We start from the raw sequence: 13,791 nt of genomic DNA on the forward strand, positions 1-13,791 counted from the left end.
CCCTCCCCTCCTCCTCCATTCTCCTCCTCCTCCTCTCCTCGTCTCCTCCTCTCCCCTCCCCTCCTCCTCCATTCTCCTCCTCCTCCTCTCCTCGTCTCCTCCTCTCCCCTCCCCTCCTCCATAGGATGATGGATGGATGCACCGCCTCAGACGGCCTCAGCCAGGACGAGCAGAGCATGATGGGAGGTTGGTGTAGCTCCGTGATTTAGTGTCCAAATGATGTTAATACAGCTTGTGGTCAGGTGATCACCTGACTCTCTTGTGGTGGTCAGGTGATCACCTGACTCTCTTGTGGTGGTCACTAGGGGTGTGAATCGCAGGGTACCTCACGATACGATACACGGCTCTTGATAGCGATAATATCACGATACAGCAATTTTGCGATAATCGACATATCGTGTCTGTGTAATAACTGTTCGGTGTTCCCTTCTCCTCTCTTTCTCTTCCTACTGATAACTGTATTTTTAGGCCACTGGGAATATTGGGTTTGAGTTTTGACCCTTTGGGGTTGCTGTAGCTGGTCTGTGTGGGGTGCAGAAGCAGCGGAGTAGCAGATCAAGACGGTGAAGTTAGCAGCTCAGTTTTATTTCACACAGAGCTCAGGAAACATGTTAAGTATTTGCACAGTGTCACTCAAGATGTTCAGCATGTGATGCAAAATGTGGAGTTTATGTTGTATTTTCGCCATGCTAATGTCTGTTAGCATGAAATTCCCATTATATGTTAGCTAACTGTTGAAGCGCTATTTTTTATTAATACGTATTGATATGATGGGCTGGTACAATGATATATTGCTGTATCGATTTATTGTCACACCCCTAGTGGTCAATTGACCACCTGACTCTCTTGTGGCAGTCAGGTGACCACCTGACTCTCCCTCAGACTGACAGACTCACCGTTTCCATGAGCGAACAGCGCTCCATCTTAACAGCGACTATAACATCTAAGGTAACAGTCTCAGAATCAGGATCAGCTTTATCGCCCAATAAGTTTACACAGACACAGAATTTGCTTTGATGTCTTGGTGCCTAACAAAAACATAATGTAAAAATTTACAAGATTTACAAAATATAAACTGAACGCGTTTGAACGGTCTGACTCAAATCAAAGTCTTGTAAGTTTGTCAATTTAAAAGATATTTTCTGTCAGGAAACTCAGTTTGTGGTAAACCTGAATAAGATGGAGAATAGACGCGATTACAAAGTGACGTCATAACTTTTTCTCTCAGCTAATGATGGCGTTTGCATCTGATTTAATGTGCAGACATTTACAGTATGTACTGTAAAGGGGGTGGTGGTTTTTTAGGGGGGTAGGAGAGTCAGAGTCAGTGGGGGTCCGGGGCCTTGTTGATGAGGCGGCAAATGGAAAAAAACTGTTCATGTGGAGTGAGGTCCCGATGGACCGCAGCCTCCTGCCGGAGAGGAGAGTCTGAAACGGGTGGGAGGGGTCAGCCAATCTCTAGGTCTCTCCTTATTCCTGGAGGCGTACAGGTCCTGGAGGGGTACAGGTCCTAAAAGTGATGGAAGATTGCAGCCAATCACCTTCTCTGCAGAGCAAATGATGCACTGCAGCTTGCCCTTGTCCCTGGCAGTGGTCCTCCCTACAGGTCTACGGAGCTTTATTTTCTGCCTGTATGCAGGACTCAGGTGGACTTCAATGTTCCACTGTGTTCAGTTTCTTCTTCATTGGTGTAGGCTACTACATACAATGGCGACTGATCAATGTTGAACAGCAGTTACTTTTAGTGAATTATCTAAACAAAGAACGAGGGTACGGCATAGGGTACGGCATAGGGTACACTGTAGGGTACGGTGTAGGGTACACTGTAGGGTACGGTGTAGGGTACGGTGTATGGTACACTGTAGGGTACACTGTAGGGTGCGGTGTATGGTACACTGTAGGGTACACTGTAGGGTGCGGTGTATGGTACACTGTAGGGTACACTGTAGGGTACGGTGTAGGGTACACTGTAGGGTACGGTGTAGGGTACAGTGTAGAGTACGGTGTAGGGTACACTGTAGGGTGCGGTGTATGGTACACTGTAGGGTACACTGTAGGGTGCGGTGTATGGTACACTGTAGGGTACACTGTAGGGTACGGTGTAGGGTACACTACAGGGTACGGTGTAGGGTACACTGTAGGGTATGGTGTAGGGTACACTGTAGGGTACACTGTAGGGTACGGTGTAGGGTACACTATAGGGTACGGTGTAGGGTACAGTGTAGAGTACACTGTAGGGTACAGTGTAGGGTACACTGTAGGGTACACTGTAGGGTGCGGTGTAGGGTAGGGTGTAGGGTAGGGTGTAGGGTACAGTGTAGGGTAGGGTGTAGGGTACAGTGTAGGGTACGGTGTAGGGTACGGTGTAGGGTACAGTGTAGGGTACACTGTAGGGTACACTGTAGGGTGCGGTGTATGGTACACTGTAGGGTACACTGTAGGGTACGGTGTAGGGTAGGGTGTAGGGTAGGGTGTAGGGTACGGTGTAGGGTACAGTGTAGGGTACAGTGTAGGGTACACTGTAGGGTACGGTGTAGGGTACAGTGTAGAGTACACTGTAAGGTACGGTTTATGGTACAGTGTAGAGTACTGTGTTGGGTAAAGTGTATGGTACGGTGTAGGGTACACTGTAGGGTACAGTGTATGGTATGGTGTAGGGTACGGTGTAGGGTATGGCCAAAGTCCTTACAGGCAAGTCCTGTCACTCGGCAGCCATCTTGGCAACGCCTCCCTGCAGCTATTTCAGAGACCAGGCTCCTATCTGAATGAATGGGGAGAGAGCCAGAACTGCACTTTCACTGGTCACCGGGACATAAAAACTACATGAGTAGAATCAGCAGGAAAATCGCTGAAAAGGTTTGATGACTTTGCCGCAAAATAAGTTTTAAAAAGTGTTTTTCCCCACAGGTTAGACTTCTACTACGCATGTACAGTAGACCCTGACGTCAGTGGAACCCCACAATTGGCTGAAATATGTTTCCCGCCTCAGCTGTTAGAAGCAGACGATTGGCTTTCTAGCGGGAGGGGCAGGATAACAGCCATCTTTGGCGTTACAGGCTCTCTCCATAGAGTTGGACTGAGGATGAGTGAGTGGCGTGTTTCCTGTATAAAAAGTCTCTGGTACGGCGTGGAGTTTGGCGTGAGGTTCTGCACGAGGTTCTGCACGAGGTTCTGCGTGAGGTTCTGCGTGGGGTTCGGTAGGACAGATGTTTTCATCAGGTTTCAGATTCTTTTACACTTTTAACTGATCAGAGATCAGATTTATATCCGATCACCGTCTCCTCCTTCTCGTCTCCTCAGCTTGTTGATGGAAAAAGGAATTCTCCCTGCTGCCTCGTGTTACCCTTAGCAACCACTTTAACAAAACCTCCTCGTTACCATGGTTATGTGTTAACTCACATCCAGGCAATGTTTAGTTTGTTTGTCTTCATCTCCTCCTTCTACTCCTACTGTTGTCTCCTTGTTATCCTTCTTTCTCCCCCCGTCTCCTCCTCCCCCCTTAGACCTCGACTCTGTCAGTTTTCTGGATAAACTCCCAAATGGAAGCAGAGTGGAGGAAGAGGAGGAGGTGAAGGAGGAGCAAGAAGATGGAGGTGAACTGATGAGGAACAGCTCTGAGGAGCAGCCAGAGAGGAGGGGTGAGGAGAAAGAGGAGAGATTCATGATGAAGAAAGAGGAGGAAGAGGAGCAGTTAGGAGATGACCAGACAGAAACTCCCTGCTCCTCCATCACAGCTCCTGCTTTACAACAGGACCAGGGAGGAGCTGACGAAGAGGAGGAGGAGGAAGTCAGAGGAGAAGAACAGAAAGAGGGAGATAAAGAGGAGGAGGACGTGACAGAGGAGAAAAGAGTTGCGGTGAAGAAAAAGGAGGAGCAGCTCGAAGGACAAGATGGAGAGGTGGGGAAGAAACCGAGGGAGGCTCAGACAGAAACTCCCTGCTCCTCCATCACAGCTCCTGCTTTACAACAGGACCAGGGAGGAGCTGACGAAGAGGAGGAGGAGGAAGTCAGAGGAGAAGAACAGAAAGAGGGAGATAAAGAGGAGGAGGACGTGACAGAGGAGAAAAGAGTTGCGGTGAAGAAAAAGGAGGAGCAGCTCGAAGGACAAGATGGAGAGGTGGGGAAGAAACCGAGGGAGGCTCAGACAGAAACTCCCTGCTCCTCCATCACAGCTCCTGCTTTACAACAGGACCAGGGAGGAGCTGACGAAGAGGAGGAGGAGGAAGTCAGAGGAGAAGAACAGAAAGAGGGAGATAAAGAGGAGGAGGACGTGACAGAGGAGAAAAGAGTTGCGGTGAAGAAAAAGGAGGAGCAGCTCGAAGGACAAGATGGAGAGGTGGGGAAGAAACCGAGGGAGGCTCAGACAGAAACTCCCTGCTCCTCCATCACAGCTCCTGCTTTACAACAGGACCAGGGAGGAGCTGACGAAGAGGAGGAGGAGGAAGTCAGAGGAGAAGAACAGAAAGAGGGAGATAAAGAGGAGGAGGACGTGACAGAGGAGAAAAGAGTTGCGGTGAAGAAAAAGGAGGAGCAGCTCGAAGGACAAGATGGAGAGGTGGGGAAGAAACCGAGGGAGGCTCAGACAGAAACTCCCTGCTCCTCCATCACAGCTCCTGCTTTACAACAGGACCAGGGAGGAGCTGACGAAGAGGAGGAGGAGGAAGTCAGAGGAGAAGAACAGAAAGAGGGAGATAAAGAGGAGGAGGACGTGACAGAGGAGAAAAGAGTTGCGGTGAAGAAAAAGGAGGAGCAGCTCGAAGGACAAGATGGAGAAGTGGGGAAGAAACCGAGGGAGGCTCAGACAGAAACTCCCTGCTCCTCCATCACAGCTCCTCCTAATGAGAGAGAAGCTGACGAAGAGGAGGAGGAAGGAACGACTGACGGAGAGAAAGAGGAGCTGATGGAGGAGTCTTCAGAGCTCCACCCTCCCCCAGAGATGAATAAAATAATCGTTCCCAGCAGCTCAGAGAGTCCTTCTGAGAAGCAGCTGGACGTCCAGGAGGAGAAAACAAACACACAAGCACCTCCCGCCACTCCATCCTCTAAAGACCAGGAGGTCCCTGCTGATAAAACAAACTCTCCCCTGACCAAAGGTGTTGTCAGCAAAGAGAAGAGACGTTTGATTTCTACTGCAGCTCTTCCCTCCAGGACCAAAGCTCCAACCACAGCAGCTGCCTCAGCGAGGAAAACCAGCACCTCCTCCTCTCCAAAAAAACCGGCTCCACCCAAGAAAACAAGTGCTCCCCCTCCTCTTAAGAAAGGTCTGTCATTCTCAAACTCCTCATTCTGCACTTCTCCTTTTTATTTCACCTCCTTTAATTTCTCCTCCTCCTCCACCACCTCCTCCTCCTCCTCTGTGTCATGTTTCTGGATGTTAAAGCAACATTTTCTATGTTTTTGTCTCGTTTTGAAAGTGACACAGACCGGAGACTTCCTGTTGACCTCTGTGACCTTACGGTTGCCATGGAAACAGTATGCTCCCCGCTTGTATTTCCTGTTTGCTGCGCCCCCTCAACACCTTTCTGTTTATAGCTGATGTTCTGTTGTGCAGTTAAACACACTGATCAATGATTAATCAGCTTCAGGATCAGATGTTCGTGTTTCCTCGTCATCATCAGACTGACTTAAAGAAGTGAGTTCCTGTTGGTCACGTTTACGTCACTTCCTCCTGTTTCTTCTTCTTTTGTTCAGAAAAAGCAGCTGTGAAGGAAACAGCTGAAGAAGCTATGAAGGTAAAATCCACATGATTCAATTTGTCATTACAGTTATTTCTGTCATATTTATCTCTCTCTTTCTATATATAAATATAATATAGATGTATGTATCTTATTATATATTTATACACACATACACATATAAAATACATAAAATACAAATCACATTTCTGTAAAACATATGAAACTATCATCAAAGCCATATGCAGAGGGGTTTTTTTCCACCACATTTCACACCTATCAATGAGGGTGAACAGAAACACCTGTCAGGATACATAATAATAATAATAATAATAAGTATAATTATTCAGCCCCTCCAGGATTCACAGCTCTTTTTTGTGGTTTTGCAGCAACATTTCTAAAAACAAATTGCGATAAAATTTTTGGGGTGTTTTTTTTTTTAAATCTGCAAAGGTAGACGTGATATTTCTATGGTTTAATCATTAAACAGTCCCTCCAGGACGTGGTGGGCCTGACCCTGGTCCTACATAGTGAAACCAGCTGACCTGGATTCCGTCCTGCAGCTGAGCGGGATGCAGCAGCCTGTGTCTCAGTACACTGTCTCTCAAAGAGTTTGTCTTGAGACAATTTCCTTTATGTTGGACCACTATACTGCACGTGGATCCTGGTCTTCACAGCCCTTTGCTGTTATTGTTGTAGGTAAATGTGAGACGTTGATATCACACATGTTCTTTGCACAAAACGGCGATGAGAGGTCATCGTCAATTTGTGGAAAAGTTGTGGTGATTGGTCAAAATTGCAAGTCACGCTGAATTCACAGGGATTTGTTGAATTTGTGTTTGCAAAATCCTGGGACTGATCATTAGTATTATTTTAATGTGTGTTTTTCAGGCTTCCAAGACAGCAGGGGGCACCAAAGCAGCCAAGATGATGTCAGCCAAGAGTACAGGTACAACAGTTCAACCAGTAAGACCAGTTCAACATGTGTGACCCAGTTAACCTCTCTGTCTGTCTTTCCTTCTGTTAGAGTCAGTAGACGGCGTCAGCAGTCCAGGAAGCCGTTCCCCTGCCAGTCGATCGTCCACTCCAAACAGAGACGTCAAGAAGGTACGAACACCTGTCTAACTACCTGTTAACCCGTCTGTCTGAGTGTCACCAGGTAATTCTGGTATCTGAAGGTCTGAACATGTCTGTGAAGGTTCTCAGTCAGCCATCCATCCATCCATCCATCCATCCATCGTCAACCGCTTATCCTGTGTACAGGGTTGCGGGCGGCTGGAACCAATCCCAGCTGACATCGGGCGAAAGGCGGGGTCCACCCTGGACAGGTCGCCAGTCCATCGCAGGGCCACACATAGACAAACAACCTGTCACGCTCACACTCACACCTAAGGACAATTTAGGGTCACCAATTGAAGTAGTCACAGGAAATGCAATCTGTTTGTAAGTGAGTTCAGCGCTGACCGCTTTAATTCAGAAATGCGTCTACACAAGACAGCCGTCATTTTCAACAGCTTTCTGTCAGCGGCCCAGTTACAAATGTTGCAGTGAGTAAAGCAGCAGTCAGCAGCAGCAGACACAGTGAGCGGTTTGATAAAGAGCTGCACACCTCCACCTGCTCAGCCAGGTAACCAGCTCCTTTCACTTTCGCTGTTCACAGACTCATGTTGTGTGCAGCATAAAGTTATCATGACTGCTGAAAATACCAATAACTGCCCGACAATAGTTTGTTTAGCTGCCCCAGACTTCTGAGCCCTGTGGTATTAAAAGGCATCTGCTGTTACCATAGTAACTACAGGTGCCTCATGCACAATAAAGGGCAGCTGCATAATAGCGTCAAAACTGGTTAATTAATGACAATCAGAGTTCCATTTACAATTAGTTTCTAACCATAAATCATTAGTGAACTCCTCGGCTGCAGTCTGAGAGCATTTTCTATGTAGATTTATCATTATGGATTTAGGCCTACCGTGTTTTAAGGAGTCTGTTCACACTGATATAAGCTAATGAAAATGCCATTGATTTATCTGTTTAAGTAAAATTGAAAGCGCCATATGGGTTTGTTGCATTATCAAATCGTAAAACACTGCAATTTAATTAAATAAGTACAATAGGCCTAGGTATAAATAACATGTTAAAGCAATATGAATAAGTTATTTTAGGTAACTTTTACTCTGAGTAAATTTTTAATGAGCTACTTTTTACTTTAGTAGATTTTTTTTGAACTGTAACTGTAAAAATTCATCAAAGTAATGGTACTTTTACTTAAGTAGAATATTTTTGTACTCTTTCCACCTCTGGTTTGGTATTACCACGTTGCTAACATTCTTATCATTTTCTTTTTAGAGGGGCAACCGAGTCGAGGGTCATTCGCAGGGAGCCTGCAGCACTATCAACAAGATGATCAGTTTGGGAAGTTAGCATAGGAGTCCTCTGTTATAATGAGATCTAATAATACAACTGTTAATACATCAATAAATATATTAATATACATCTACTAAATCTAATAATACATCCCTGTCTAACAGTAACAGTCTCTGAGCTGGTTTCAGTTCACATTTAGTTTGACAGATACAAACTTCAGGGATGAAAGTTATAACTGATTATTATCCACGTCCCTCTGAGACCAGGATAAGAGTTTTAATACATTTACTAGTTCTGTGAATGTTTTACTGGTTGAACTGGTTCTGATAACACGGTTCTGCAGGTAGCAGTGGTCCGGACCCCCCCCAGGTCTCCAGGCTCTGCTCGTGGACGGACACCCCCCCTCCCGTCCCACCCCATGCCGGACCTCAGCAACGTGAAATCAAAGGTCGGATCCACAGAGAACCTCAAACACTCACCCGGAGGGGGCAAGGTAACACACACCTGTTTGTCTTTCTATACTTGTGAAGACCCTCGTTAACATAATGCAGCTCCTAGCTGACCACATGTAGAAAACCAGCTCCAACACTATGCTCAGTCTGTCCATATCGTTCAGCGCAGGACGCCATGTCAGTCTGCTGAAGCTGAAGTTGTTCAATATGTCACCAAGACGGTGCTTTTTCGGTTACTGTTGGACTCAGAAATGAGTTGAGCAGCAACCAATTGAAATTAAATTAAATTAAAATTAAATAAAAAATAAATATTTATACTTCTGTCAGGACAAATGATCATACTTCTCCATGCTATAGTCTCCAGAGGGGTACCAGGCGGGGTTGCCCACTCTCTCCCTCACTATTTGCCATTTTTATAGAACCGCTAGCAGCTGCTATCAGACAAAATAATAATATTAAAGGAATTAAAACAGAAAATGTACACCATAAGATAAGCCTTTATGCAGATGATGTATTACTCTTCCTCCTAAACTCCATTAACTGGAGTAAATCCATAGTTTTACCTGTAATGTGTGATTTCCAGAGTATATCTACCATACTGCTAAAGTCTGGGAATATTAAATATCTGGGTGTCAATATTTCCTCCAAGCGGTCAGAACTGACACGGCTAAACTACACGCCTTTACTTAAATCAATAGATGACCTTGTGTGATGGAAAACATTGCCCATATCATTCATGGGAAGAGTCTCCACCAAAAAAATTATGTTTTCAATGTTACCCACCAAACCCTCTGCTGTCTGGTTTAAATCCCTGGACTCATACATCTCAGAATTTATGTGGAAAAATAAAGTTTAAAAACTCTGCAATAAGCAAAAGATTGTGGTGGTTTAGAGCTGCCAATTTTTTTTTCAGTACTTCCTGTCCAACAGACTACAATATATTTTAAAATGGATCAATCAAAGCACCCTGGACCACTCATGGATGGACATAGACCAAACATTCTGTAAGGAAATTAAAATTTCTGATATGCCATTCATCAGTTCCAGCATCAAACATCACACCTGCTTTAAAAGCTCTTCCCTGGCAGCTTGGTGGAAATTTCTCAAAATATCTGGGTCATGCAGACTTACCCCAGTCTGGGGTAAGTCAACAATCCTGACATCCTGCAAAATAAGGAAACACTAAATTCCCCACTGTGGCATGACAAAGGGATAAGACATCCAGAGCATGTAATGCTCTAATACTTAGATCTACCTCCAATGATAACATACTTAAACTGTCGCCCCCAAAACTGTTTTCAAAAATATACATGTTACTGTTGAAAACAGACAGTTCTCCCATTCCTAAAGTGGGAGACAGATCTATCCATTAGTCCAGACCAAAACTGGCGTTTGGCGCCGGCTGGCATCTCCCCTGTGCAGCGCCTTTTTTGGCTGTTGTGTGGCGGTGGTTAGATTGGTAACGGCGTCAAGTGCGGGCCTGGACAGGGCTGGTGTGGGGGCATGGTGGGCTTTGGGTCACAGCTGCACGCTGGACCCGTCCTAGGGCTGGGTGGGGTTGTCGCTGGCTCTGGACCAGGGGGTCTGGGGATTCAGGCTCCCCGGCATATCTCTCTGCTGTTCTCACTCGGGGCAGAGCGTAGCTCTCCCGTGACAGGTGGACTGGGGTCCTTTGCGCTTTGGGGGGTCGCGGGTATCCCTGACTACTGGGGGTGGGGGTCTCTGGGCACCTCGCGGGTCAATCCGGTTGTGGTCCGGGGGGCTACGATGGGATTGTTGGGCGATTGTGAATGCATCTTGATGCATTGATTTTTTTTCTGTGCAGGGTCTCTGGGGGGCCGCTGGGTGTTTGGTTTGTGCATTGGAGTCCGGGGGAGGCATTTCCTGGTTGGCTTGGAGGGACTAGTTTGCGTCCCTGGTTTGCTTCAGTTGTCGGACTTCTCTGCTGACTGAAGTATAAAGTTAGTTGTCGGGATGTGCAGTGTGGGTGTGGGGCGGAGCTGTGCTCTGGTTTGTCCTGAGCGTGTGCTTGGTGTTCTCGGCCCTTGACGGGTGGGTGGGTTGGTGGTGACACGCAGCTGAGGTAGTTGATTTTGCCTTGTTGCTGGTTTGGAGGGCGTGGTGTGCATGGGGGATGTTGGCTGGCGTTGGTCCGGGTGCCACTCTTCCGCGGGTTTCGCCGTTTTGGTTCCGACGGCACTGCGTTGTTGATTGGCATTTGGACGGCCAGGTTTTTGCCGTTTGTTGGTCGGGTCGGTTTCTTCCGCGTTCACGATCCGTGTGGGAGTCAACTTCTTTTTTTGTTTTTCTCCCATCCCTATTGGTCACTGGGGTCGGTGCGGCGTGGTTGTGGCGTGCCACTCTCACTAAGAACTACATTCATTAACAGGCTTATATGCACACACATACGCACAGTCTCACATATAGACACAAACAAAGGTTGTCCGTGGTAGAATTAGTGATGTTTTTCTTTCAGTTACGTATTTAAATTATTATTCTAGTTCTCATGGCTGTGCTGTGTTGCTTATTTATGTTACTTGACTGTTTCTCGTTTTCATTTCTCCCTCAGTTGTTGTTTGTTTTTCTCCGCCCCAAGCCCCCTCCCCGTTCTCTTGCTTTCTACAACTGGTGTTTCTATCCCCATGTCTGGCCCCTGTCTGGCCCAGGGACAAATAAATTTAAATAAATAATAAAACAAACAAAGGAGTATATTAATCCTCTCTTGTTAAAGTAAAATCTGTCTGGCACAATATGGTATCCAGCTCCTCATACTCTATACCAGGCTGCTGGGCAGGACAGGTTTAAAAGAAAAAGAAATGAATAAAGTCCATGTGAAAGAGATCAGGACTCATTGACTCCTACCTGTACCTGTCTGCAGGTTCAGATCGTCCATAAGAAGCTGGATCTCAGTAATGTGACATCAAAGTGTGGCTCCAAAAGCAACATCCACCACAAACCAGGTAATGCACACGCACACACAGGTGAGTGTGTCACTGCAGCTGGAGCTTCGACTCTCGCTGTACCTGACATGTAGCAGGTTAGATATAGTCCAGGATTGTTTTTTATACTCGTCCACTGTACTTTACTGTAGTTATACAGTGTTCTGCATAACACACTGTTATCATATTACAATGTACCTGTGTGTGTTGTGTGTGTCACAGGTGGGGGGAAGCTGGAGATTAAATCAGAGAAGGTGGATTTTAAAGGCGCTCAGTCTAAAATCGGTTCTCTGGAGAACATCACTCATGTGCCAGGAGGAGGGAAGAAGAAGGTACAATAATCTGCTAACAACATGCTAACAATCTGCTGACAACATGCTCACAACCTGGCTCAACAGTAGGTGACAAAAGCGGGAAACCACACAGTCTGAAAATAATAATAGAGATTTTAATAAGTAAATTAAGCAAAATATACAATTGCAGGTGTCTGTCAGATCATTATGTGTGCAGTGCATGTGTGAGTGGAGTGTGTGGGTGTAGAACAGAATCAGTCGGCAGGCCGGGAGAAGAGGGCATCAAATCATCCAGCAGGCTCCTTTATACCACCTGACCCCCCCCCCGCTCAGGTGTGTTGCATCTCACACCAGGTATCAACTCCACCCACCAATTACCTGGATTAAAGGGACAAAACACAGCAAGATACAAACAACAAGAGAGGGCCCAAACCTGGAGCCATCACACTCCCCACCATAAGACAGGGTTCCTACCCTGGACCTTAACAAATATCAACTTATTTACATTTATACATAGACTTAGAGACTTTATCTAAAAAGGTGTTTAAGATGTGCTTACCTAGCCCCATACCAAAACACCTCTACAAAGATGGATAGATGCCTCTCCAGACTCGTAATCACCAACCTCAGCAGCCTTGGAGCAATTTAAGAGGAAGGAAAACAGAGGCAGCAGAGGACAGTGTAGAAGTAGTATTAATTAAGTTGCAAGAGTTACAAAGGAGCGCGGGACAAGGCATCCGCCATAATATTATCTTTGCCTTTGATATATTTAATGTCCAACCTATAGTACCAGATCCGGTTTTTAGAGATACAAAAGTGAGGAATACTGACAGCGGGGAAATTGAGGTTGTAGCCCGACCCAAGTTCACATCAGAATCAGCACCCGAAGCTCATCTCATGTAAACAAGTTGGCCTTCTGCTAGACGACACACTAAAGTTCCAGCAACCAAACGCACACAACTGGAATTACAACGCAAGTGCTAAACCAAATTAGCGCAACAAAAGTTTCCTCCGAACAAAGGCTCACTAGCCAATCAAGTCGTCCCAAGACGCACAACGCAACAAACCAACGAAACTACAAAACTCATACTAATCAAAGCATGAGCTATAGCACTTAATGTTACCAAAGCTAGCTGACCAACCCACCAAGTCGCAGACGCTAACCCAGATGGAGAACACTCCCCACTGACAATATTAATTCCTCAACCAGACCAAGAAAATTTAGAGGCATAACCAACAACTCTAGCAGCTTCATCTTAACAGTTTTTCCCTTTCCAATGACCTCTTCCTTTTCTATGCCTAATTTATCCATTTGCAACAGCAGAAGTTCTTTTTGTTGCTCAAAGGTTAAGGCTACTGTAGTAGTTGTGAACCACAGACTCACCGTCACCATCACCTCGACTCTGCATCGTAGCTGGCACCATGTTCCATTAAAGCAGACCTCAACACTCCTTTAATTTCCTCCTTTAACCGTTTTTTCTCCGTTATCATAATAATCAATGAGCTTAAAAAGTTCATCTTTTGTAAAACTATTCAAAAGCTCCTCCGATGGAGACCGAACAAAGGTAGCAACAGTGGCCATAAGACAAAATCCGGTGTGCAAAAAATATAAAATCAGACCCTTCCCACTAACTACCTACCCAGAAACTTATTAACCTCAACCCTAGTCTTCATGTAGTTACTTACAGCGGGTACTTATGCACTAAAAACCACCGGACCGAGAAAGGCAACTGCACAAACAGCGACCCCCTCGAGTCCAGGGATGTGCCCCCGAGACAACTGCTCTAACTGTGTTCACTGCAACACTACCAAGATATTATGAACGAATCCCAAAGGAGAAACGTTCCTTCATCCTACCTACTGATCACAACCTAACAGCATGCTAACAATCTGCCAACCACCGGCTCACAACATGCTCACAATCTGCCAACCACCGGCTCACAACATGCTCACAATCTGCCAACCACCGGCTCACAACATGCTCACAATCTGCCAACCACCGGCTCACAACATGCTCACAATCTGCCAACCACCGGCTCACAACATGCTCACAATCTGCCAACCACCG

At 46.1% G+C, this 13,791-nt stretch overlaps 1 protein-coding gene across 1 annotated transcript in view; it reads left to right on the forward strand.

Moving 5' to 3' along the window:
* maptb (microtubule-associated protein tau b) overlaps nt 1-13,791 on the forward strand; it is a 26,233-nt gene that overhangs the window by 7,908 nt on the left and 4,534 nt on the right. The window contains exons 10-17 of the mRNA XM_046043547.1: nt 125-186; nt 3,504-5,261; nt 5,692-5,732; nt 6,567-6,624; nt 6,703-6,782; nt 8,383-8,532; nt 11,370-11,451; nt 11,653-11,762. Of these exons, the coding sequence (XP_045899503.1) occupies nt 125-186; nt 3,504-5,261; nt 5,692-5,732; nt 6,567-6,624; nt 6,703-6,782; nt 8,383-8,532; nt 11,370-11,451; nt 11,653-11,762 (2,341 nt within the window). The remainder of the gene's footprint in view (nt 1-124; nt 187-3,503; nt 5,262-5,691; nt 5,733-6,566; nt 6,625-6,702; nt 6,783-8,382; nt 8,533-11,369; nt 11,452-11,652; nt 11,763-13,791) is intronic.

This window comes from Micropterus dolomieu, linkage group LG02, assembly GCF_021292245.1.
Source record: "Micropterus dolomieu isolate WLL.071019.BEF.003 ecotype Adirondacks linkage group LG02, ASM2129224v1, whole genome shotgun sequence".
Lineage (NCBI taxonomy): Eukaryota > Metazoa > Chordata > Actinopteri > Centrarchiformes > Centrarchidae > Micropterus > Micropterus dolomieu.